The sequence below is a fragment of the Lepidochelys olivacea genome (genome assembly GCF_965140295.1).
Source record: "Lepidochelys olivacea isolate rLepOli2 genome assembly, chromosome: 2".
Lineage (NCBI taxonomy): Eukaryota > Metazoa > Chordata > Testudines > Cheloniidae > Lepidochelys > Lepidochelys olivacea.
The window spans coordinates 221,169,682-221,194,389 of NC_140412.1; the positions used below are offsets into that span (position 1 = coordinate 221,169,682).

The following is a 24,708-nucleotide window of genomic DNA, read 5'->3' on the forward strand; positions in this document are numbered from 1 at the left end:
GTGGTCTAGTAGTTACAGCCAGGATGGCTAAGTATATTGAATTGCCATTTATTCTGAAAGGAGGTGTGGCTGAATGAAGGAAACTTAGGTTCTTTCTTCAGGTCTGCAAGAAGTGATCTAGTGCAAACTCAATAAATTTACTTGCGAAATGCCAGTGAGGAAGGAGGAAGAGAATTATATTCCTAGCGTGTGGTATTACTCATTAGTAAGGCTTTTGAAATGCACAGAAATATAAGCAGTAGAAGATGTGAGCTAAAAACTCATAGTCTCCTGATTCAGTGCATTTTCCCCCGAATCAAAGGAGATTGTGCAGGAATTTCTCTTTCTTTCTCTTCCCCACAAAACATTGTCTGGTTCTGGAGTACTGTTGAACCTGAAGGCTGATTTACCTGAAAAAAAAAATCAAGACCATACCACATAATCCAAGATAAGTTGAGGCTGGCATGTCATCTTCTCAGTATTGCCAGAACAACATGAGTCAAGTGCTTCTCAGTGCTAGAACATCATGAGTCAAGCCCCAAATAGTCATGACATTAATAAAACAATCATGAGGTTTTTTTAAAATAATAATCCTTTTTGTTGGCCTCCTGGTTTCTGAGACTTTACGGTGCACCCACTTCACATTTTCAAGGTCTTCTCTGCAACCACTGTGTCTAGGAACATACTTTAAAAGAAATGAAATCCGAGGTTCTTCTGGAATCTCTCAATTCCAAAAGAGGCTGTAAAAATCAAACCACCACCACCCCCACACACAAGTATTGTGAGACTTGCAATAAAATCACAAGAGTTGGCAACACTGTGATCTATTGTCCCCAATAGTTTCTTCATATAATATATGTTTGTCAGTATATCTTGTGTGTTAGTGTTATTTACAGTCCAGTTGCTGATACAATGCTTGATTTTTTATTTGTATTCAGGGTAACACAGGACTAACTGGAGCACGTGGGCTACCTGGACCAAAAGGAGATGGTTATCCAGGTGCACCAGTATGTGTTGTTCTATGTCATTTCTTAATGGCAATTAGATACTGTACTTGGTGTCCCAAGTAACAGGAATAATTTCATGTATAACAATAGTTATGTGGGTATTAGTTACGGGAGTTTGCTGCTTTGAAGTGTCTAGACCCAGTTAGGTTTCTCTCTCATTTGAAGTAACAGGAACATTTTGTTTACATTTTGGAGTCCTCTAACTTCTCAACTTCCTTGTTTATTTAAATAAACAATCAATCAGCCCCTTTCCTGTCCTAAATACAGGCATAACCCTGCAAATAATTACCACTGGGCATAATGTTTTGGGTTTTTAGTGACACTACTCCTGCTAGAAAGCAAGTGATCCCACCTCCTCCTGCCTCATGACTTCCCTGCTCACACTCTTTCACCAACCCCGACCTTTCCCCTCTCATATTCATCTGGTGTCTTTCCCCTCACAGTTCAAAGATGCTATAGCTTCCCATATCCAAAAACCCACTCTTGACCCCACACACCTCCCCCCACATCTCCAGTTACCTCACTCCATCTCCCTTCTCCTGGTCACCACACCATCTATAACCATTCCTTCAAGTTCCTCTCCTTCACTCCATCCTGGATCCCCCTCATGCCACTGAAACTGCTGTCACCAACATCTCTAACAAACTCGGCTTGTAGGGTTGCCAGTTTTGGTTGGACATATTCCTGGAGATTTCATCACATAACATACTCTTTAATTAAAGATTAATCTTTAATTCCTGAAGATGCCAGGCCAATCCTGGAGGGTGGCAACCCTATCAGCTTGGCCAAATCTAAGGACCTGTACCCCATCCTCCTGGATTTCTCAGGTGCTTTTGACACTGAGAGTCGTACCCTTGCCCTTCTTTGGATTTTTTGACTGTGTCTCCTACCAACCTGTCTGTTCCTTCAGTGTCCCTCTTGGTATTTAAGGGAAACCACTCTTCAGTACATGTAAATACTGTTAAGATTCTGACAAAAATATCCAATAGCAAAAATGTAGAAATTCAAAGCTAGGGATGAAACTCCATTCTTTCTCATGGTTTGGGAAACTACTCACTATTTCTCTGGTGTTGTGCTAGGGACCTCCAGGACTGCCAGGCTCTCCAGGACCAAGAGGCCCAAAAGGCACAGGAGATCCTGGACAAAAGGTACCAGTGCTATAGTAATGCATACAATTAAAATAGCAGACATCTCCAAAGTATGAGTCCAGCTAACCTGAGATGCATGCCACATATGATGAAATGGTGCAGTCCCCTCTCATGCCTTGTCTCACTGTCAGGTGTTGATTGTAACATCTCTGACAGAGTGAAAGCTCTTCCTTGTTTTATATACCCACAACCCCACAAAGTTGTGTCACAAATCTACAGAATGTCTCATCTGAGTGCTGGAGTTTGCATTTAGAATGCAGAGAAAGCTGCAGAATCTCATGCAGGCAGAGAGCTGCCTAGTGACTATGTCTCTGTGGAGATTCACGTGTTGCCTGTTCTAGAAAATACACAAAATATCTTGTACTGATGATAAGTGTACTTATGTTTTCTGACAGGAATATGCAAATATTTGAAGAGTAGGAATGAAACTCCCATATTTTGGAAAACCATGTGCTTTTGGGGGACAACAACATTTATTTTGTTTCCCTCCCTTCCCATCAACTTTCTCCCTCCTGCCTTCTATTTTCTATTTGAAATATACAAGTCATTAAATACTGCCCTGTGGGATAGTGTAAAGCAGTTTCTCTTCATTCTCTTTCCTCCAGGTTTGTTTTAAAATGTAGCAATTGCAATGCAACTCTGTGGTGCAGCTATCAGATTGCCTAGAACATTAAAATACTTTAGGTGACACTGCAAATATTATGAAAACAATGTGGAAGCATTTCAACTCTACATTTCTAATCACATTTGTCACCTTTAGTTTCCCCCAGGTGCAATGCCTCTCAGCCACTAAGAGTCTTCGGAGTACTCTCCTAATACGTCACTAGTCCACTTATTTTCAGTGTTATAAATTTTTTAAAATCTCATTAATTCTATATTAACTACTCTTTCCTGGGAGTCATAGAAATGGGAGCACGTGGTTTCCCTTCATTTCTAGGTTTGCCTAGGAGAAAAGAGAGCCAACTCATGTTTTTAGGACAGCCTTTTATCTTGAGTTTTCCCAAATCTTTTACATTTTCAAAACTTTGAATCTCATGACATGTGGCTACTGTATATTTAGCCTATCAGGCTACAACAACATTCTGGGGATTGTCTTTCAACTGCAGGTGACCCATTAAAATCTGGCCCAGATGGGTAGATGTTAGAGAGCTTATTCCTTCACTCTCCCACTTCCCTGGTCCTTCTCGCATGAACAGAGAGCAACAATACCCGAAGTCCGAAGGTGCAAACAATTAGATGTTTATTGGGGTGAACTTCCAGCAAGCTTAAATACAAGTTCCTTTTTCCTTATTTTCGAATCCCAATTTACTTCCTGTTTGCCCCTAATTTATATAGTAATATTCTTAGCTATACCTTAACCAATCATTCTACTGAAATTTAACTAACCAATCCTAACATATTGTAACATGATTAGCTAACCAATTATATCCCACCACAATAATTAGATTACACCCAGCAAAATTAATTATACAGCAGACAGAAACAATCACAGAACCAGACAGAGATTATACAGACAAACAATAGCAAAGTGGGAACTATAATGACAAAACAATACAGAAGTGAGGATTTCACATCCCAGCTATTGATAAGTGAGTTCTTGCCAGACAGGATGCTATCAAACTAAGTTTCCTTTTACATTTTCTAGGCACTTCCCTTTCTCTGGAGGTGATAGGAATACAATCCTGTCCTGATAGTGCCTAACAGCCCAATAGCACCTTATTTCAATGTGACTAGTTTGGAATGTGAGGATGTGACTGTTCGCTTCCTAGCTTATGGCTGCCTCTGCTGCTTAGCCAAAGGCCTTAGCCTAAGAACAGGGCCTCAGACTGTCACAGTAAGAGAAGGACCTTACACTGGCAGACAGTGATTTTGATTCTTTCTTTTATACCTCTAACTAGCCAAGTGATAAGAATACACCTAAATTCTTAAAGTACAGGCCTTTACAGACAGGCCTGAATATCTATATCCTAACAGTAGAAACCAAAAATCATCAACTGGAAACAGTTTGATACTTTTTCATAAAGAACTTAATCAGCACTGACTCCAACTAGCAATCACGTCCTAATGGCCAAGGACTGAAGAGGAGATGTAACCATCCCCTCTCATTCCAGGCAGAACTGAAGCACATTTGCAGTATGTAGGAAGCTTGTATGTAATATCTTCTCTGTGAATGACAGCCTGCAATGCTGTCAGCGTGGCATGTTTCATTAACAGTAAACTCATTTTTTAAAAAATAAACCACCTGATATTAAACTGTATTCCATTGTGAGTGCAAGATAAATGTAATTCTTTGGACAGACACAGACATTAAGGAGATTATTTTAATTCTTTTGAACAGCAATGAGATATTGAACATTGTTCAGATTTACTAAATCAATGGTAAAATGCATCAAAAGCACAATGGCTAATTGTAACTAGTTAAAGTAAGATATGGTCATGTAATATTTTATTATGCCAGAAAGTAACATACTGGAACAGCTAATAAAAGATACTGTTATGTCAGCCATGCATTATTTATTCCATTTATGTACAGTGAAGAGTCTTGTAATCATTTGACTTACACTGCATCAAATCAGGCCTGCAAGCAACTTTCCTCTTGTGAGGAGTCCCATTAAAGCCACTAGGACTATTCACATGAGGAAAGTTAAGCACACGCTGTTACGCTGGAGTGGATCATGACCGTGGGTGCCTGCCTCTGGCCAGACTGCCAAAAGCAAGGAAGACTCCCCAAGTTGGTGGTATGTTCTATAATTAGATACCACCAAGCCAGTACCAAATGTGAACTCCTGGATTACTATAAGATTACTATTACTATAACTACACTAAGGAGTCACATACAGTCCTCTTAGACTCCCCAGTCTATCTTGCCACCCAAACAAACCGCATTTAATGATAAATAGTCACTTATACCAAAAAAAAAAATCAAATATTCCTGGTTACTACCAGTCCCAAGAGACCAGTCACTCACCCGAGTTGAGTTGCACTGTAGATCTTACAAAGATAACACCGGTGGACAATACTATAGTAAACTAACTATAGGTTTACTAGCTAAGAAAAAGACATGAAAGCTATTGAGAGGTTAAAGCAGGTAAAAATATGTAGACTGTGATGCGCCTGTACATAATTCGAAACAGTAGCAGAGATGAAGTAATTTGCCAGTTTCCCAGAAGTCTCTCAGGGTTACCCAGAATAACTCTGGGGATCTCAGTCTTCTTGTTCAGTTATTCTGCCCTGTTAGAACCCAAACAGCCCAGAGATGCAGGATCTTTCTCTGAATCCACACTTAGAACTTCTTCTCACAGAAAACAAGCAGACAGGATCACCACCCATGTGGGTTCTTTCTTTGATTGGTGGAGAGAGAAGAGCACGCTTAGAGTCTTTGATCTCTGATCACCACAGGCAGTGACCACTTGCCTGCATGAATTAGTACTTTCCTGTTAAAGTTCTTTATTTGCATTACACAAGGCTTCTTTCTTGTTTGATGGGTTATTTAGTTACCAGGTCTATATAATGTAAATGTTTGCCATTATATTATAACAAGATACAGATAAGTGAAAACAATGCATGTAACGTAATTAGTTGTCATGACGTTTAAACACCAAATATATTCTTACACAATTAACAATCACATTGATCTGTACTAACACAGAAATGAATTGGCCTTGGTCTTTGGCCTGAGCTTGCACCTGCCGGCATCACACATGTGTAAATGGTTGCAGGATTGGGGCCTAGAACAGTTCAGAAATTAGAACTAATTCATAGATTTCCACCTAATGCATAGAGATTCTGCAATGTGCACTGAAGGGCATATCTATTTTTTGCACATAGTCACTTATGCCAGGTCATGTCACTTTATCAAAATGTGTGATAAATGGAAAATGTTCTGTGCTAAATTTAAGTGTGACTTTAAACCTGTCAAAACTAAGTATTAAGATATAATCCATATTTTAACAAATCAAGTGTTAATTAATTGGAAATCTCCATAGAATGCTGTTAAATACATATGGGCCTGTGTGAATTAGGTGACAAAAGAATTTGGCGAAGGCAAGTAAATCAGCAACATTCCTCAAACATTTATTGGAAACTTCAGGTGGGATTAGAATCATCATGTAAATTAGATACACCTTCCACATTTTTGTAGACTTATTCCATGTTTTTATATGAAACATTAGAATTGTGTAGTTTGGTTCTGAGAATTACACTGATAAAACTGAGTTGCAATAAAGGCTGTCTTTTCAAATTATTAAAAGACCTGGATCTCATACAATACAATCAGAGCCATACTGTGTAGAGGGTTACAGATAAAAGCTTGGAATCTGAGATAAGATCTCTTCAGGCAGGCTTCCACTGAAGTCACAAAGGCTGCTTATGAAGTTCAAGGGTCCACCTATGCTATCTGACTGTGGCCAAAATTTATAATGGAATTGAGTAGGAATGGGATACAGAATGTAGGAGCCTTGGTCCAAGCAAGCTGTATAGCAAAGAACCTTAAAGGAGTAGCTCTCTTTGCATTTCAAGCAATTAATTTAGGGCCAAATCATGGTCACATCAAAGTCAGTAGCAAAACTTTCACCAAGTTCCACAAGAGTATTATCGGTCCTTAACATATCACAGTGTAACACCGACAGACCCTGGTTGTCGGTGGGAGGGATGGAATCTAGGGCCTCTGGAGCTCAGTGCATGAGGCTCTACTGCATGAGCTAAAAGCCAACTGGCCCTTAGTAAGGCTCTAGAGCAGACTCATTAATCTCTAAGTGGTCTCAGTTCCACTAGAGGGGACAGAACACCACACTCAGGAGGTGTGTGGGTTACAACAGCATGATACTATATGTCCAAACTAGAAATTCAAAAATACGTTTATCTATATGGCCTGGATTAAAAATTTAGAGTTAAGGATATTTTACTAAAAATTTAACTTGTTTATGTTAATTTTTTTAAAAATTGCTTCTGTTTTATGATCCAACTAGATGGATGTATACCTTAAGCCAATCAGAATGAAATATTTAATTAAACTAAGGTTTGTTTCCTAATCAAATGTTGACTCTCGGCAAAGAGAATGGCTGTAAGTGTTGCAATGTGGGACCATTGTACCACAAAGGGGTAATATTCTGAGAATACATCTGTAACTTTGCTGCAGTGCATCTATAATAAACTTGACTGGAGAGCAGATAGTCAAAAAAAAAAAAAAAAAGGAAGAAAAAAGGATCTGATCTTTTTTCTCTCCTCTGTATGTATACAGGTGTAGGAATTCTTGTCTTTTCCCACTCTATAACCTACCTAAAGCTATCTGAAATGCCAGAATTCCCCCAAATGAGCCCAGAAACTGGAGACTTGGTAACAATTTTTATAAACAGTCAGATTTGAAATAAAACTTTGGCATAATGGACCTCCCACTCCATCCCCCCACAAAAAAATGAGTACAAACAGTACACGAATCTCTACAATTAAAAAAAGCACACTTGCTTAACAAAAGAGACTCAGTCATAAATTTACATGCTACTCAATCTGAAATTCCACTGAGTACCATTATATAAGAATGTTCCATACATCTGAATTGCAGCTCTGTTCTCCCTGCTTTCAAAGATGGTTCACATATGTGCACACTACAGAATAGAAATGTTGTCTAACAGAGGCCTAATTCATATGAAAACAAAGTTGAAACATGTGGAATGCATTCAGCATAGACAGCACCAAATTTTCTATAGCATTGACAGCAAGAGCATGGGAAGCTGGTACTTAATCACAAATGGATTTAAATGCACTACTGCCAACTGAAGGAATGGTTAAAGAAATTCATATCTTAGAAAACACAACATTAGAAAACGGCAAACCACCGCTCTTGCTAAATAACAGAGGAAATGCCAAAACCACCAGTACAGTCCCTAGTGTATGAATGATGAAGCCAGAAGCAGTTGCAGGAAGAATATCATCCAGAACTTGGCCCCTGTGTCTCAGAAATAAATCCAGAAAAGGGGAGACAGAATGTTTCCCCTCCTGTGCACTCTCTGCTTATTTCATTTTCATGACAATACTATTTAATCCACACAACCTCCTTCCTCAACCAGAACTTTGTTTTAAAACAAACAAACACAGGTAAAGTTGTTAAGTGATGTTTTACAACATATTACATATCTTACAATCATTTACACAACCCAGAGAATCTTACCTGCTGCTCACATAGAAAACAAATGCTCTCCACTTATCAAAAGTAAGGAATGGCTTTACAACTCAAACTGGTTCTAGGAAAGATGTTTATTTTTAAAAGGGGTGGGGGAGAAATTTATACACATCATTGTATTACAGCAGGGGTGGGCAAACTACCGCCCTACCCATAGTAAGGGGTAGTTCAGAACCACAAGGTCCTCCAGAACTTCCAGGAGCTCAGAGGCTGTATGTCTGCTCCTACACGCCTTTGTGGGATGCAGCTTACTCCCTGACACTTCAGAGTTACCGGAGGGGGATAGATGCATTGAAAACTTAATCAGCTTGTTTGTCAAATAATCATTTGTTCGGAGTTGAAAAAATGAATTAAAGACATATCTAATAGTGAACAGAGAACTAAAGCTGTTCCAAATTCTAAATGTGAAAACCAGTGAGTGAGTCTTTCCACTGACTTCAACTTGGATCAGGCCCTTAAAGAAAATTGAGGTTCTGTCAGAAAAATGCAGAAAAGCAAGAGAACACCAACAGGATCGTCTGACACCACCTGGAGGGTATGCTGTGCATTAAGAAATCGTAGGGGATATAGAACTGATTTTTTACCATATGTTCAGTAGCAAATGTAAACTATATTGTTGCATATCACATTCACTTATGATGCTTTTTCTCTGAAGCAGTGGTTCCCAAACTTGTTCCGCTGCTTGTGCAGGGAAAGCCCCTGCCAGGCTGGACCGGTTTGTTTACCTGCTGTGTCCGCAGGTTTGGCCAGTCGCAGCTCCCAGTGGCCGCGGTTCATTGCCCCAGGCCAATGGGAGCTGATGGAAGTGGCGGTCAGTACGTCCCTCGGCCTGCGCCGCTTCCAGCAGCTCCCATTGGCCTGGAGCAGCGAACTGCGGACACTGGGAGCCGTAATCGGCCGAACCTACAGACACAGCAGGTAAACAAACCAGCCCAGCCCAGCAGGGGCTTTCCCTCCACAAGTGGCGGAACAAGTTTGGGAACCACTGTTCTGGAGGGATTGTGGTCATTGTATCTGTTTATATGTTGGGTCATCTTTACCTGTACATTTCCTTCTTTGTATCATTTAAAGCCCATCCTTACCCTCCCCACCCCCCCCCAATGAGACTTTAAAGTTTTTCAGTGGAAAATTGGTAGTGTTCATTGTAGAGCTAATCATATTCATGTTAAAAAATGCACGAGGGATTGTGGTGTGCTCAAAGTTATGGCATATATCCCCTACCCACCCAATTGCTTCCAGGAGTTACATATGTTCTGCAGCTCACAGTAGCCCAGAATCCCCCATAGCACTGTACATTAAAAGGACTCCCCGTCACCGCCCTCTTTCCTCCCAGATGGCACCTCTGCCAAAATTTGGGTGGGGCCTTCCACATGGCAGCCTGTGGCCTGCACTAGAAAAATTTTCTTGCAGCCAGCTAAGGGATCTTTGTGGTCTACAGGCTTGGGGGTAGAACAAAGAGGGGTGGGGAGAGTGCGTGCAGATAGTCTATCCTATAATAACAGGTTTCAGAGTAACAGCCGTGTTAGTCTGTATTCGCAAAAAGAAAAGGAGTACTTGTGGCACCTTAGAGACTAACAAATTTCAATGAAGTGAGCTGTAGCTCACGAAAGCTTATGCTCAAATAAATTTGTTAGTCTCTAAGGTGCCACAAGTACTCCTTTTCTTTTTATCCTGTAATAGTGTATGGTACCTATTTGGGAACACATGCATAGCTCACTTTTAGTTATGCCACTCACGGGTGATGTGATGAATTTGAACTCAAATTCAGGCCAATAAGACCATCACATCACTTGCACTGAGATTTCAAACATCCCAAAGTCCTTCAGATCTGGGCTTTTGGTTCAGGCCCATTTTAACATTTACAAGCACACATATGTATCTCTGGCACTTGTTAAGGGTACACAAAACACTACCAGGAAACAGGAGATGGAGTATCATGGCTATAGAAAGACAATCCATAATGAAGTAGTTTCCTACTAAAGATTGGATCTGGGGTATTTCAAATAGAACCAGTTATTGAATTTTGAAGAGAGGAGTTTAATTATGGAAAATCACCAAGGAGACAAAATAAAGCTAGAGAATGAAAACACTATAAATTTGTTTTCCTCCTGTTTTAGCCAACTTGATGTCACACACCCTTCCACCCATCTGCTGATGATGATATGTGGATTTGCAAGCCTCCACTGTGAATCAGTGTAACATTGTCTTCTGGTTATTCTAATTCAGGTGCTCCCTCTACAGGCCATGTCAACATTTTTTTTAAGCAAGTACATGTCAACTGAAATGTTCTAACTGGTACCCTATTAACTGAATTTTGCCTGTGAAAGCCATAGGGCTATCACAGGTTCTTAGTTGCCCTAAAAATACACTAGCTTTTCCGGTCTCTGATGTTAATACGTAGAATGATTAGTAGCTTAGCAACACACTGTCTTTTGTTCTCTTGCTTGTGTATGCAAAAACAAATAAGTGCGTTTAGGTTATAAGTTCTAAAAGAAAGTTTCTTACTAAACTTGGTTCATAATTTTCTGCTTCAGTTATTCACTCCATATGTGCACTCCATATGAACAAAACCTATTCTTTTTTCAAACCAGCATGCATTTTTCAGTGATGATCTGCTCATCTTATAGCTATTTTGTCATTTTTACAATGATGTCTCATGCTGAAAAGACAGCTAAAATAACACTCAGAATTCCTAAATGCTAAACAAAAACTTGCAAACTCCTACCTTTCCTTCTCTTCTGTGAAGCTATTAAGAATTACAAAGCAATATCCTTGCTCTCAGAACAAATGCATCTTTGCGATTAAGAAACAGACCAATGAAGAACATATACGATATCCACCAGTAAAAGGACTCCTTGCCAAAAGAAAAGAGGGTATGCATAATTCACCTTTAACATGTTCAGCAATACTGTTAAAATAAATGGATGGTTCAATCTTCTATCTGAATGAAAACTGCTGATAAATGAATTTATTTCTCACAAAAGGTGTTGATTTGGCAGCCCTGACACCGAAGTCCTTTAATTTCAGAATAGGTACATCACAGACAGTATAACAGTATAAATGTCTACAGCAACCCACCAGTGTGATTCAAGTCTGTCCTGCAGAGTTCCCCAGTAGGAAGTAAAAAGTGACAGACAAAGCAGCAGATAAGTACCAGGTGTAATGGTGGTTTTGGTGGTGTGGCCCTTTGTCAGTTAGGAACTGAACTGAGACCAAGAAATTTTAGTTAAGATATTGAACTGCTGTCACATGATCTGTGTTTTGGCATATATAGCTTCTGACTCAAATCCCTCTTAATTTTTATGTACAATTATTCCCATTTTGGTTTTTTATTTTAAATAGAATTGTTAAGCATACACTTAGATTTATGTATGTTTTAAGATATCATATAAGCGTGATTGACTGTCTCATCCTGGATTTTATCAGGAATGTATAATAAATACAATACAATAATAAAATTCTAAATGAAAGAATGGTCACTACCTCAAGTATATCAGTTCATAAGTTAAGTTACTAGATGATAACTGATTTATGTGTCTCTTTCAGGGAGAGCTTGGAGCAAGAGGACTGCCAGGACCTTCTGGGCCTAGGGGAATAGGAATATCTGGTCCAAAGGTTTGTCAGAGTCCATTTTGTAGATTTGTGATCTTTATGAATGCCTGAGACCTGACACTGATCTCATCTACACTAGTGTAACTTCGTTGACTACTGGACTTGCACTGGTATGACTGAGATCACAATCCTGCCCAAAAGATAAAGGCCTGGATCCTGTACTTACTTATGCTTGTGATGAATCCCATTGAGTTCAATGGGACTACTCATATGATTAAAGTTAAGCACATATGCAAGTGTTTGTGAGATTGTCCCTAAAATTGTATAGATAATCAAACCAATAAAGCTCCTAATTAAATTTAGTAACACAGACTGTGTTTGCTTCTGTTTATTTCAGTGCTGTTTCTTTTTAGGAGTTTCCTTTGAGGTGTTTTTTTTTTAAAGTATATATATATATATATATACCTGCAATTCTTGCCCAATTAAAAGATATTACCTCTCCTACTTTCTCTCTCTAATATCCTGGGACCAACATGGCTACAACAACATGGCAAACTATATTTAAAAATAGTAATATCTGGATTGAGAACAAAAATTGCCAGCAAAAACTAGTGTCAGAAAATATACTACTTACACTAAACTTAATAGGGAGTAACAGAATGAAAAAAATTGTTTTAAATGGAGAGAGGAAAATCATTTTATCTTAAGAATTTTGTGGCCCTGATTGAAGCATGTTCTACCCAGTTCTCAAAATAGTCTTTTCACCGACATGTTATACTTTATACAAATTCAAAAATAAATCTGTGTACAACTCTTGCCACAAACCACAGCAACTACTTTTCAGTGGCCGTTAACAGCTGGAAGATTCATGAGCTAAACAGCTGCATGTGAAGATTCTTAAGACATCTGAGTTATACAGCACTTCTAAATAGTATCCGCAGAACACTGGCTCTTCACACAACATTGGCGATATGCCATTTACTGCATGGGAGAAACAACAAAATAGTAAGATGGATTAAGACAATTAGTGCTGCGGTCTTTCTTAATCACCCCGTTTCTTATCTGTGTTCAATTAATAGCTTTAATTTCAAAGCTACAAGATTTTACTCTTAACATATCAAATTGTTAGCTAACATAAAAAACACAGCACGTGATGCCCACGGTCTAGAGCCCATTGTAAGGGGTAGTTCAGAGCCACAGGGGCCTCCAGAACTTCCAGGAGCTCAGAGGCTGTATGTCTGCTCCTACACACCTTTGTGGGATGCAGCTTACAGAGTTATAGCCTTGCATCATCCTTGAGGTATTGAGAGACCCCAGGGAAGTAGGGAGAGAACAGCCCCGGTATTTCCTAAAGCACAAGGGCTGCAGTTCTTCCTGGACCTTACATCTTTCTCTCCCACTGCGTAAGGACCAGGCAGAATGTGTCTCTGAATCAGCATGCCCAGGCCCCACCAGATGTGTCACAATAGTGACTTTTGGCATACCTGGAGATGTGGCACACAACAGGTTAATGTGCACGAAACGTGCTAAATCAATGCCGCTGCATCGATCGCAGCAGTGCCAATTTAGCATGCTAGTGTAGCAAGCCCTTACAGTTTTAAAATGCTTCTACTCTTATCTTTGCTTGTGGTAAAAGTGTGTTGATTAAAAGTAATGTCAGTAACTGAGAGTCCTCAAACTAATTCTTCTCTCTTTGCTGCATAATTCTTAACAGGGAGCCGTGGGACAGAAGGGTTTGCCAGGTCCACCTGGCCCTCAAGGGGATAGCATACAAGGAAGCAAGGTAACCAAGTTTAACATGATGTATAGCTAAGAGTTCTCTATTTAAAATAGTCTTTTGCAGAGATTCTTTGGGGTTTTTTTGTTGTGCGTAAATTCAGTGTAGAGGGCAGTTTTAATGTAGCCAGTTGAATTAATCTCAGTGAATATTAGTTGTGAATTTAACCTCTAAACTGATGGGTTGTTTATGAATTATTTACCTCAACTATTCACCTTTTGTTATTTGTGGTGTGTGATCGGTCACCTAAATTAATCTGAATTACGTCTGCTGTCTGATTGATACTTTTTAACCACGAAAAGTAAGTCTCAGTTCTACAAGATGCTGGTTATTATTTGGATTTTTACTAGTCTATAATAAGAGGGTATCCACAGGCCCACTCTGGGGCCCCCCGACCAGGGACAGCCCTGGCCCTGGGGCCCAAAATTTCTGTCGGCAGGTCTGGGTGTCCATTCATTGCTCTGAGCACTCTTTACCATATTTTAAAAATACACTGACAGATCTGTCATTTACCCCCAGATTAAATCAAATAACACAGAGGCAACATAAATATAACAGAAGTTAACCAGCCTCCTGCACAATCCCTCTCCCCAGCCCCAGTATCAAGCCCCAGCCATCACTTATGAGTGAGGGAACAAAGTGAACCTTGTCGTGCACTCTGAGGGTTAACAAACTGGCTGTTATGAACAAAGGTAGAGAAGCGAGTTCTTAATGTCCAGGGCCTTAATGGAGAGCACCCCAAGTGCCAACCTTATCTTCTAAATCAATGGGAATACATACACGCTTACGTGTCTACTTAAATGCTTTGCTGTTTCAAGAATAGCTTGCTCAGCATCTTGCAGGATTAAGCCCCTAGTGATGAGGTGCACTGGCATAGCTGTGTTGAGAAATGTGCCTTCTGTACCCTGTGGGCAATGCTATCAGTCCTTGCAGTGTAAGTGGTTCCAGAATGTAGTATGTGGAATGTATTTGACTAAACCTTGTCGTTACAGTGGGTTTAACGCTGTAGCAAGAAGGGAAAGCCAAACTAAGTGGAAATGTTTCAATGGTTGAAATGTATCTAAAATGCAGGAAAAATAATCTGCAGAATATACAGTATTTATGCAAATCCACATTTTTTCAGTTATAGGAGGAAGAATCTGTCCCCTCCTTTGATAGCTAAAAGGTAGCCAAAAAATTCTCTAGAGCAGGAGTGGTCAACCTGAGCCTGAGAAGGAGCCAGAATTTACCCATGTACCTTGCCAAAGAGCCACAGTAATACATCAGCAGCCCCCCAGCAGCTCCCCCGCCCCCAGCACCTCCTGCTTACCAGATCAGCCCTCCCTCCGTCCCTGCACCTCCCGATTGTTGTTTTGTGGCATGCAGGAAGCTCGGGGGCGGGAGGAGGGGGAGAAGCGAGGGCATGGCGGGAAGGGGTGGAGTGGGGGCAGGGCCTGTGGCAGAGCCAGGGGCTGAGCCGGGAGCGCCCCCCGGCACAGTTGGCGCCTGCAGCTCCAGCCCCGGAGTCGGTGCCGATACAAGGAGCCGCATATTAACTTCTGAAGAGCCGCATGTGGCTCCGGAGCCACAGGTTGGCCACCCCTGCTCTAGAGGAGTAGTCATATATGTACAAAACTTTAAATGTTGCCTCTATCCCATTGTGAGATAAATTCAAAACATGCAGTATTTTTGAGATGTGCAGTAATAGTTTCACTACCGAGGGCTTTTAATGTGATGACCATGATCCACTGAGGGCCGGCTCAGAATTTTCTAGCCAGCATCCTGTCACAGTACCCCTCTTTTCATTGGGCTTGAGTGATGCAGATGGCTTCAGCATATGAATTGAAATAGCTGCATTTCACATAGTCAGCTTTATCTTACACCTGTCATTCTCTTGTCATTAGTCATGCCACAAACTCACCCTTCTGTCCTTTTACTATGTACATTAAATCACTATGTACATTAGATCACTTATTCCATTTTACCAACATGTAACTTCAGGTGCCATTTATGTCCTCTCTTAATTGATCCTTCTGTTTAACACACTCGCGCTGCAAGTAAATCCCTCTACTATCATTTTAATAATTTTCATAGGTCCTTATTTCCTTCTCTGCTGTCTTTCGCTTCCCTTGTCTGAGGGTATGTCTACACTACGAAATTAGGTCGAATTTATAGAAGTCGGTTTTTTTGAAATCGGTTTTATATATTCGAGTGTGTGTGTCCCCACAGAAAATGCTCTAAGTGCATTAAGTGCATTAACTCGGCGGAGCGCTTCCACAGTACCGAGGCAAGCGTCGACTTCCGGAGTGTTGCACTGTGGGTAGCTATCCCACAGTTCCCGCAGTCTCCGCTGCCCATTGGAATTCTGGGTTGATATCCCAATGCCTGATGGGGCTAAAACATTGTCGCGGGTCGTTCTGGGTACATATCGTCAGGCCCCCGTTCCCACCCTCCCTCCCCCCGTGAAAGCAAGGGCAGACAATCATTTCGCGCCTTTTTTCCTGAGTTACCTGTGCAGACGCCATACCACGGCAAGCATGGAGCCCGCTCAGGTAACCGTCACCCTATGTCTCCTGGATGCTGGCAGACGCGGTACGGCATTGCTACACAGTAGCAGCAACCCCTTGCCTTGTGGCAGCAGACGGTACAGTACGACTGGTAGCCGTCATCGTCATGTCTGAGGTGCTCCTGGTCGCCTCTGTGAGGTCGATCAGGAGCGCCTGGGCAGACATGGGCGCAGGGACTAAATTTGGAGTGACTTGAGCAGGTCATTCTCTTTAGTCCTGCAGTCAGTCCTATTGAACCGTCTTATGGTGAGCGGGCAGGCGATACGGACTGCTAGCAGTCGTACTGTACCATCTTCTGCCAAGCAGCCGTGAGATGTGGATGGCATGCAGTCCTTCTGCACCGTCTGCTGCCAGCCAAAGATGTAAAAGATAGATGGAGTGGATCAAAACAAGAAATAGACCAGATTTGCTTCCCCCCCTCCCCTGTCTAGGGGACTCATTCTTCTAGATCACACTGCAGTCACTTACAGAGAAGGTGCAGCGAGGAAAATCTAGCCATGTATCAATCAGAGGCCAGGCTAACCTCCTTGTTCCAATAACAACGATAACTTAGGTGCACCATTTCTTATTGGAACCCTCCGTGAAGTCCTGCCTGAAATACTCCTTGATGTAAAGCCACCCCCTTTGTTGATTTTAGCTCCCTGAAGCCAACCCTGTAAGCGCCCCTCCCAGCGTCAGAGCAATGGCAAACAATCGGGCATCTGAGAGTGCTGTCCAGAGCACTCACAATGGAGCACTCTGATGGGGCTAAAACATTGTCGCGGGTGGTTCTGGGTACGTGTCGTCAGGCCCCCGTTCCCTCCCTCCCTCCGTGAAAGCAAGGGCAGACAATCGTTTCGCGCCTTTTTTCATGAGTTACCTGTGCAGACACCATACCACGGCAAGCATGGAGCCAGCTCAGGTAACCGTCACCCTATGTCTCCTGGGTGCTGGCAGACGCGGTACGGCTTTGCTGCACAGTAGCAGCAACCCATTGCCTTCTGGCAGCAGACGGTGCAATACGATTGGTAGTCGTCCTCGTCGTGTCCGAGGTGCTCCTGGCCACGTCGGCTGGGAGCGCCTGGGCAGACATGGGCGCAGGGACTAAATTTGGAGTGACTTGACCAGGTCATTCTCTTTAGTCCTGCAGTCCTATTGAACCGTCTTATGGTGAGCGGGCAGGCGATACGGACTGCTAGCAGTCGTACTGTACCATCTTCTGCCAGGCAGGCAAGAGATGAGGATTGCTAGCAGTCGTATTGTACCATCTTATGCCAGGCAGGCAAGAGATGAAGATGGCTAGCAGTCGTACTGTACCATCTTCTGCCAAGCAGCCATGAGATGTGGATGGCATGCAGTCCTTCTGCACCGTCTGCTGCCAGCCAAAGATGTAAAAGATAGATGGAGTGGGTCAGAACAAGAAATAGACCAGATTTGTTTTGTACTCATTTTCCTCCTCCCCTGTCTAGATCACACTGCAGTCACTCACAGAGAAGGCGCAGCGAGGTAAATCTAGCCATGTATCAATCAGAGGCCAGGCTAACCTCTTTGTTCCAATAACAACGATAACTTTGGTGCACCATTTCTTATTGGAACCCTCCGTGCAGTCCTGCCTGAAATACTCCTTGATGTACAGGCACACCCTTTGTTGATTTTAGCTCCCTGAAGCCAACCCTGTAAGCCGTGTCGTCAGTCGCCCCTCCCTCCGTCAGAGCAACGGCAGACAATCGTTCCGCGCCTTTTTTCTGTGCGGACGCCATACCAAGGCAAGCATGGAGGCCGCTGAGCTCATTTTGGCAATTAGGAGCACATCAACCACCACACGCATTATCCAGCAGTATATGCAGCACCAGAACATGGCAACGCGATACCGGGCGAGGAGGCGACGTCAGCGCGGTCCCGTGAGTGATCAGGACATGGACACAGATTTCTCTGAAAGCATGGGCCCTGACAATGCATGCATCATGGTGCTAATGGGGCAGGTTCATGCTGTGGAACGCCGATTCTGGGCTCGGGAAACAAGCACAGACTGGTGGGACCGCATAGTGTTGCAGGTCTGGGACGATTCCCAGTGGCTGCGAAACTTTCGCATGCGTAAGGGCACTTTCATGGAACTTTGTGACTTGCTTTCCCCTGCCCTGAAGCGCATGAATACCAGGATGAGAGCAGCCCTCACAGTTGAGAAGCGAGTGGCGATAGCCCTGTGGAAGCTTGCAACGCCAGACAGCTACCCGTCAGTTGGGAATCAATTTGGAGTGGGCAAATCTACTGTGGGGGCTGCTGTGATGCAAGTAGCTCACGCAATCAAAGATCTGCTGATATCAAGGGTAGTGACCCTGGGAAATGTGCAGGTCATAGTGGATGGCTTTGCTGCAATGGGATTCCCTAACTGTGGTGGGGCTATAGACGGAACCCATATCCCTATCTTGGCACCGGAGCACCAAGCCGCCGAGTACATAAACCGCAAGGGGTACTTTTCGATAGTGCTGCAAGCTCTGGTGGATCACAAGGGACGTTTCACCAACATCAACGTGGGATGGCCGGGAAAGGTGCATGACGCTCGCATCTTCAGGAACTCTGGTCTGTTTCAAAAGCTGCAGGAAGGGACTTTATTCCCAGACCAGAAAATAACTGTTGGGGATGTTGAAATGCCTATATGTATCCTTGGGGACCCAGCCTACCCCTTAATGCCATGGCTCATGAAGCCGTACACAGGCAGCCTGGACAGTAGTCAGGAGCTGTTCAACTACAGGCTGAGCAAGTGCAGAATGGTGGTAGAATGTGCATTTGGACGTTTAAAGGCGCGCTGGCGCAGTTTACTGACTCGCTTAGACCTCAGCGAAACCAATATTCCCACTGTTATTACTGCTTGCTGTGTGCTCCACAATATCTGTGAGAGTAAGGGGGAGACGTTTATGGCGGGGTGGGAGGCTGAGGCAAATCGCCTAGCTGCTGGTTACGCGCAGCCAGACACCAGGGCGGTTAGAAGAGCACAGGAGGGCACGGTACGCATCAGAGAAGCTTTGAAAACCAGTTTCATGACTGGCCAGGCTACGGTGTGAAAGTTCTGTTTGTTTCTACTTGATGAAACCCCCCGCCCCTTGGTTCACTCTACTTCCCTGTAAGCTAACCACCCTCCCCTCCTCCCTTTAATCACTGCTTGCAGAGGCAATAAAGTCATTGCTGCTTCACAGTCATGCATTCGTTATTCATTCATCACACAAATAGGGAGATGACTACCAAGGTATCCCAGGAGGGGTGGTGGAGGAGGGAAGGAAAATGCCACACAGCACTTTAAGCACAGCACTTTAAAAGTTTACAACTTTAAAATTTATTGAATGACAGCCTTCTTTTTTTTGGGCAATCCTCTGTGGTGGAGTGGCTGGTTGGCCGGAGGCCCCCCCACCGCGTTCTTGGGCGTCTGGGTGTGGAGGCTATGGAACTTGGGGAGGAGGGCGGTTGGTTACAGAGGGGCAGCAGTGGCAGTCTGTGCTCCAGCTGCCTTTGCTGCAGCTCAACCATACACTGGAGCATTCTGGTTTGGTCCTGCAGCAGCCTCAGCATTGAATCCTGCCTCCTCTCATCACGCTGCCGCCACATTTGAGCTTCAGCCCTGTCTTCAGCCCGCCACTTACTCTCTTCAGCCCGCCACTTACTCTCTTCAGCCCTCCACCTCTCCTCCCGGTCATTTTGTGCTTTCCTGCACTCTGACATTATTTGCCTCCACGCATTCGTCTGTGCTCTGTCAGTGTGGGAGGACAGCATGAGCTCGGAGAACATTTCATCGCGAGTGCGGTTTTTTTTCTTTCTAAGCTTCACTAGCCTCTGGGAAGGAGAAGATCCTGTGATCATTGAAACACATGCAGCTGGTGGAGAAAAAAAAAGGGACAGCGGTATTTAAAAAGACACATTTTATAAAACAGTCGCTACACTCTTTCAGGGTAAACCTTGCTGTTAACATTACATACATAGCACATGTGCTTTCGTTACAAGGTCGCATTTTGCCTCCTCCCACCGCGTGACTACCCCCTCAACCTTCCCCCCTCCCTGTGGCTAACAGCGGGGAACATTTCTGTTCAGCCACAGGCAAACAGCCCAGCAGGAATGGGCACCTCTGAGTGTCCCTGAAGAAAAGCGCTCTATTTCAACCAGGTGACCATGAATTATATCTCACTCTCCTGAGGATAACACAGAGAGATAAAGAACGGATTTTGGTTGAATGCCAGCAAACATACACTGCAATGCTTTGTTCTACAGTGATTCCCGAGTACGTGTTACTGGCCTGGAGTGGTAAAGTGTCCTACCATGAAGGACGAAATAAGGCTGCCCTCCCCAGAAACCTTTTGCAAAGGCTTTAGGACTACATCTAGGAGAACCGCAAATGCCAGGGCAAAGTAATCCTTTCACATGCTTGCTTTTAAACCATGTATAGCATTTTAAAAGGTACACTCACCAGAGGTCCCTTCTCCGCCTGCTGGGTCCAGGAGGCAGCCTTGGGTGGGTTCGGGGGGTACTGGCTCCAGGTCTAGGGTGAGAAACAGTTCCTGGCTGTCGGGAAAACCGGTTTCTCCGCTTGCTTGCTGTGAGCTATCTACAACCTCCTCCTCATCATCATCTTCTTCGTCCCCAAAACCTGCTTCCGTATTGCCTCCATCTCCATTGAAGGAGTCAAACAACACGGCTGGGGTAGTGGCGGCTGAACCCCCTAAAATGGCATGCAGCTCATCATAGAAGCGGCATGTTTGGGGCTCTGACCCAGAGCGGCTGTTCGCCTCTCTGGTTTTCTGGTAGGCTTGCCTCAGCTCCTTCAGTTTCACGCGGCACTGCTTCGGGTCCCTGTTATGGCCTCTGTCCTTCATGCCCTGGGAGATTTTCACAAAGGTTTTGGCATTTCGAAAACTGGAACGGAGTTCTGATAGCACGGATTCCTCTCCCCAAACAGCGATCAGATCCCGTACCTCCCGTTCGGTCCATGCTGGAGCTCTTTTGCGATTCTGGGACTCCATCATGGTCACCTGTGCTGATGAGCTCTGCATGGTCACCTGCAGCTTGCCACGCTGGCCAAACAGGAAATGAGATTCAAAAGTTTGCGGTTCTTTTCCTGTCTACCTGGCCAGTGCATCTGAGTTGAGAGTGCTGTCCAGAGCGTTCAGAATGGAGCACTCTGGGATAGCTCCCGGAGGCCAATACCATCGAATTGTGTCCACAGTACCCCAAATTCGAGCCGGGAACGTCGATTTAAGTGCTAATCCACTTGTCAGGGGTGGAGTAAGGAAATCGATTTTAAGAGCCCTTTAAGTCGAAATAAAGGGCTTCACTGTGTGGACGGGTGCAGGTTTAAATCGATTTAACGTTGCTAAATTCGACCTAAAGTCCTAGTGTAGACCAGGGCTGAGGCTACAGAAAGAGAGTCTTATGGAAACAGAGTCTTGCCTCAGATGTTTCCATTTTCAAACCAGTAATACTTTAGCAGGAGCACACACAAACAAAACTCTGAAATGGGGTAAAGTGAAACATAAATAACTTTCCTGCATCTGCTTCAAGCCTTGTGCTTATGTTCTCATGGGAAAATGTCAGACGTATATATGTGATTTTCATTTCATAACATGTTCCATCCACATTTTAGTGTCATTCTAAACCAATCTAATGTTTTAGCTTGCAGTCAGTAAAACTAAAGAGCTGTGACTGCTGTCTACAGTAATTAACACTGATAAAGAATGGCCATTGACTGGGCCACATTGCATCAATATTCCTTTTGCTTTCTTTTTATTAAAAACATGACAAAAATGTAAAATATCATATTTCTATTTACTCTAAAGACCTGATCAGATTACCTCCCCTCCAACCCCCCCTCCCCCACCCCGCAAAAAAAAAATGTTTGATCTACAAAAGAACAGGAACGGAGACCTGGTATGGAATCCTGGTCCCATTGAAGTCAATGGGAGAACTCTCATTGACTTCACTGGGGTTAAGATTACACCTCCGGGGTCACTGCTTCTCCACAGCATTACTCCAGATTTATGCTAGTGCAATGCCATATCTCACCTGGGAATCACAGCCTAGAATGATCTCAGGCTGTCCCAGCACTTATTTTCCCCCGTCACTTTAAAAAAAAAATGACTGCTACAACCCAGAGACTGGGGAAAGGTGGTAGAGACCACTTTGTATGACTTAAGGGCTAGCCTACACTAGAAGCAGTACTGCGAACAGTACAGCCTCTTCACCAGACGCGCTAAGCCAGTGGGAGAGAGCTCTCCCGTCCACTTAATTACTCCCCCTCCGTGAGAGGCAGTAGCTACGTTGGTGGGAGAGCTTTAACGTAGCCCTATCTACCCCAGTGCTTAGGCTGGTGTGACTTACATCACTCAGGGGTGCGGTTTAGCCAACGTGCTCCTGCAGCCTACACTGAAGCACATGCTGCTGTGGCCACACTGCTAATTTTAACCACACCAGTGTTACACTTCGGATTGCAGCGTAGATATACCCTAACAGATCTGGATCTTCATTAGGCCTTAAAGGTATTGTACGCTATAGCAGCACTCCCAGTGGCTGTGGAAGAAGTGGTTTAAGGTAGACAAATTACTTCCTTTCTGTGGGGCTGCACTACAGAGACATCTGTTTATCATTCCTTTGGGCTTTGGGAATGCACATTCCTGTTATGTAACATTTGCAACTGCTTAGCTGAGCTGTGGGGTTGTTGGCTGCATTTGGCATGATGTCTCAGTCAAAAAATACTAACATTCCTGTATTAAAAGGAACAGAAAGGTTTGTGAACCTCTATCACTGTAATGGATTTTCTGTACATTCAGGAAATCCACATGTAGCTAAAAATTACTGTTTTTAATGTCCAGTTTCCATGGTGGCAGTTATACTGAATACAGTGCTACCATCACAAAGCATTTTACAAAATTATATACATACAGCAGAGCAACTGGTGCACCGTACACCAACCCCTGTTTTACAAAAAAGTATTGTGGGATCCTTAGTGTATGGACTGAATCGCCAAATCCAAACCCATTAGTTATCACTGGTACTTAAAACAGCACCTTTGAATTGTTAGTGACATCATATAATGCAAAGACTTCGACTTTCTCTATGACATAGAATGTTACTACATGAATGTATCTTTTCCATAACTTAATATCACTTTTAGTTGAATATACTCTCCATATTGTATTCAGGGAGAAAAAGGACTTCCAGGTTTACCAGGACCTAGGGGTTCAGAGGGATATGGCCTCCCTGGCTCAAAGGTAAATTCTAGCCTATGCGTTAATAAAGGATTTTTTTTCTTATTAGATGCGCCTGGTTCTATGCAGATAAACAAAAGACCAACACTACCTTAAAGAGAGCTTGAAGTCTAAGGGCCTGATCCTGCAAACACTTTGTGCACGTCTACACTATAAAACTATGTTAGGTTGACATACAGTCACCGCAGTAATTACTGTAGTGGTTCATGTACAAACTGCCCATTGACCAGTAATCTCAAATGCACAGATAGAGTTCTTCCATGGGTTGGTATGGAGGACATGTGCTAATACAAAGAACACAAAAACTGGGGAAGCACAGTTCCAATTGTGTGTCTCTAGCACTTCACTACTTTTACCCCTCTGTATTCTATTAGGGAGATTATGGGGAGAAAGGTGATCCAGGAAAGAAAGGTGACAAAGGAGATATTGGAGAACCAGGACCTGCGGGACCAATGGTAAAATGCCTTTTTTACGTTATTTAATTTTACAGAATGGAAATGAGACAAACTAGCATTTATTAATTGATCTCATTCTACAAATTCTTAGGGGTTTGTGGGAAGAAAAGGTGAACCTGGTCTTACTGTAAGTATGTACATTTATTGATTCATGACAGTCAAGAGTTTACCCTTTGCAAAAACTGTGCATGTTTTGTTAATTTGAAGAAATTCTGATCCTGCTGCTTCAGAGTTATTGTAAATTGGGCTGACCTGGAATTCAGAGACACACTGACAGTACATTAGCAATACATGTGGAAGAAGAACACAAATTCCACCAGAGATTATCATCTTATTGGTGGAATTTGTGTCATAGGCAGGTTCTGCTGTGTTGTTGTCATTCTTCTTGCTGGCTGGAGCGGTGGAAATACTTTGCTAACTATACCACTTCCTGAAGAATCTACACATGCCAAACATGGAGTGTTCCAAAACCCTTTCATGTGATAGACAGCAGCAGGCAATTTGCTGAGAATGTACAATATGGGTGGATAGAAATGCATATGGGAACAACTGGGATATGTAGTAATGACGTCTAGACCACATAGTTTTCTTTCAAACATCCAAACAGGTCATTTTAGGATAATAAAATAATGGACCATGCAGTCTCTGACATAACCACATAGAGTAAACCATGTCATCTTTGCAAGTTTTTCTTTTTAAATGTGCATTAAAGGACTTAATACCCGAGATGTGAACAACAGATTACAACTCTTGAGACCTATGATTAGTATCAAGAGCAATTTATTGTAAATACTTTGGGCCACATATTATGTAGATTTTTAAGAACAGCTAACTGACTTC

General features: G+C 43.0%; 1 protein-coding gene across 1 annotated transcript in view; it reads left to right on the forward strand.

Annotated features, from left to right (window-relative positions):
- Positions 1-24,708, forward strand: part of COL28A1 (collagen type XXVIII alpha 1 chain) — a 121,128-nt gene that overhangs the window by 80,921 nt on the left and 15,499 nt on the right. Inside the window, exons 24-30 of the mRNA XM_084618916.1 lie at positions 918-986; positions 2,066-2,134; positions 11,859-11,927; positions 13,579-13,647; positions 23,348-23,416; positions 23,788-23,868; positions 23,960-23,995. Coding sequence (XP_084475042.1) covers positions 918-986; positions 2,066-2,134; positions 11,859-11,927; positions 13,579-13,647; positions 23,348-23,416; positions 23,788-23,868; positions 23,960-23,995 — 462 coding nt within the window. The remainder of the gene's footprint in view (positions 1-917; positions 987-2,065; positions 2,135-11,858; positions 11,928-13,578; positions 13,648-23,347; positions 23,417-23,787; positions 23,869-23,959; positions 23,996-24,708) is intronic.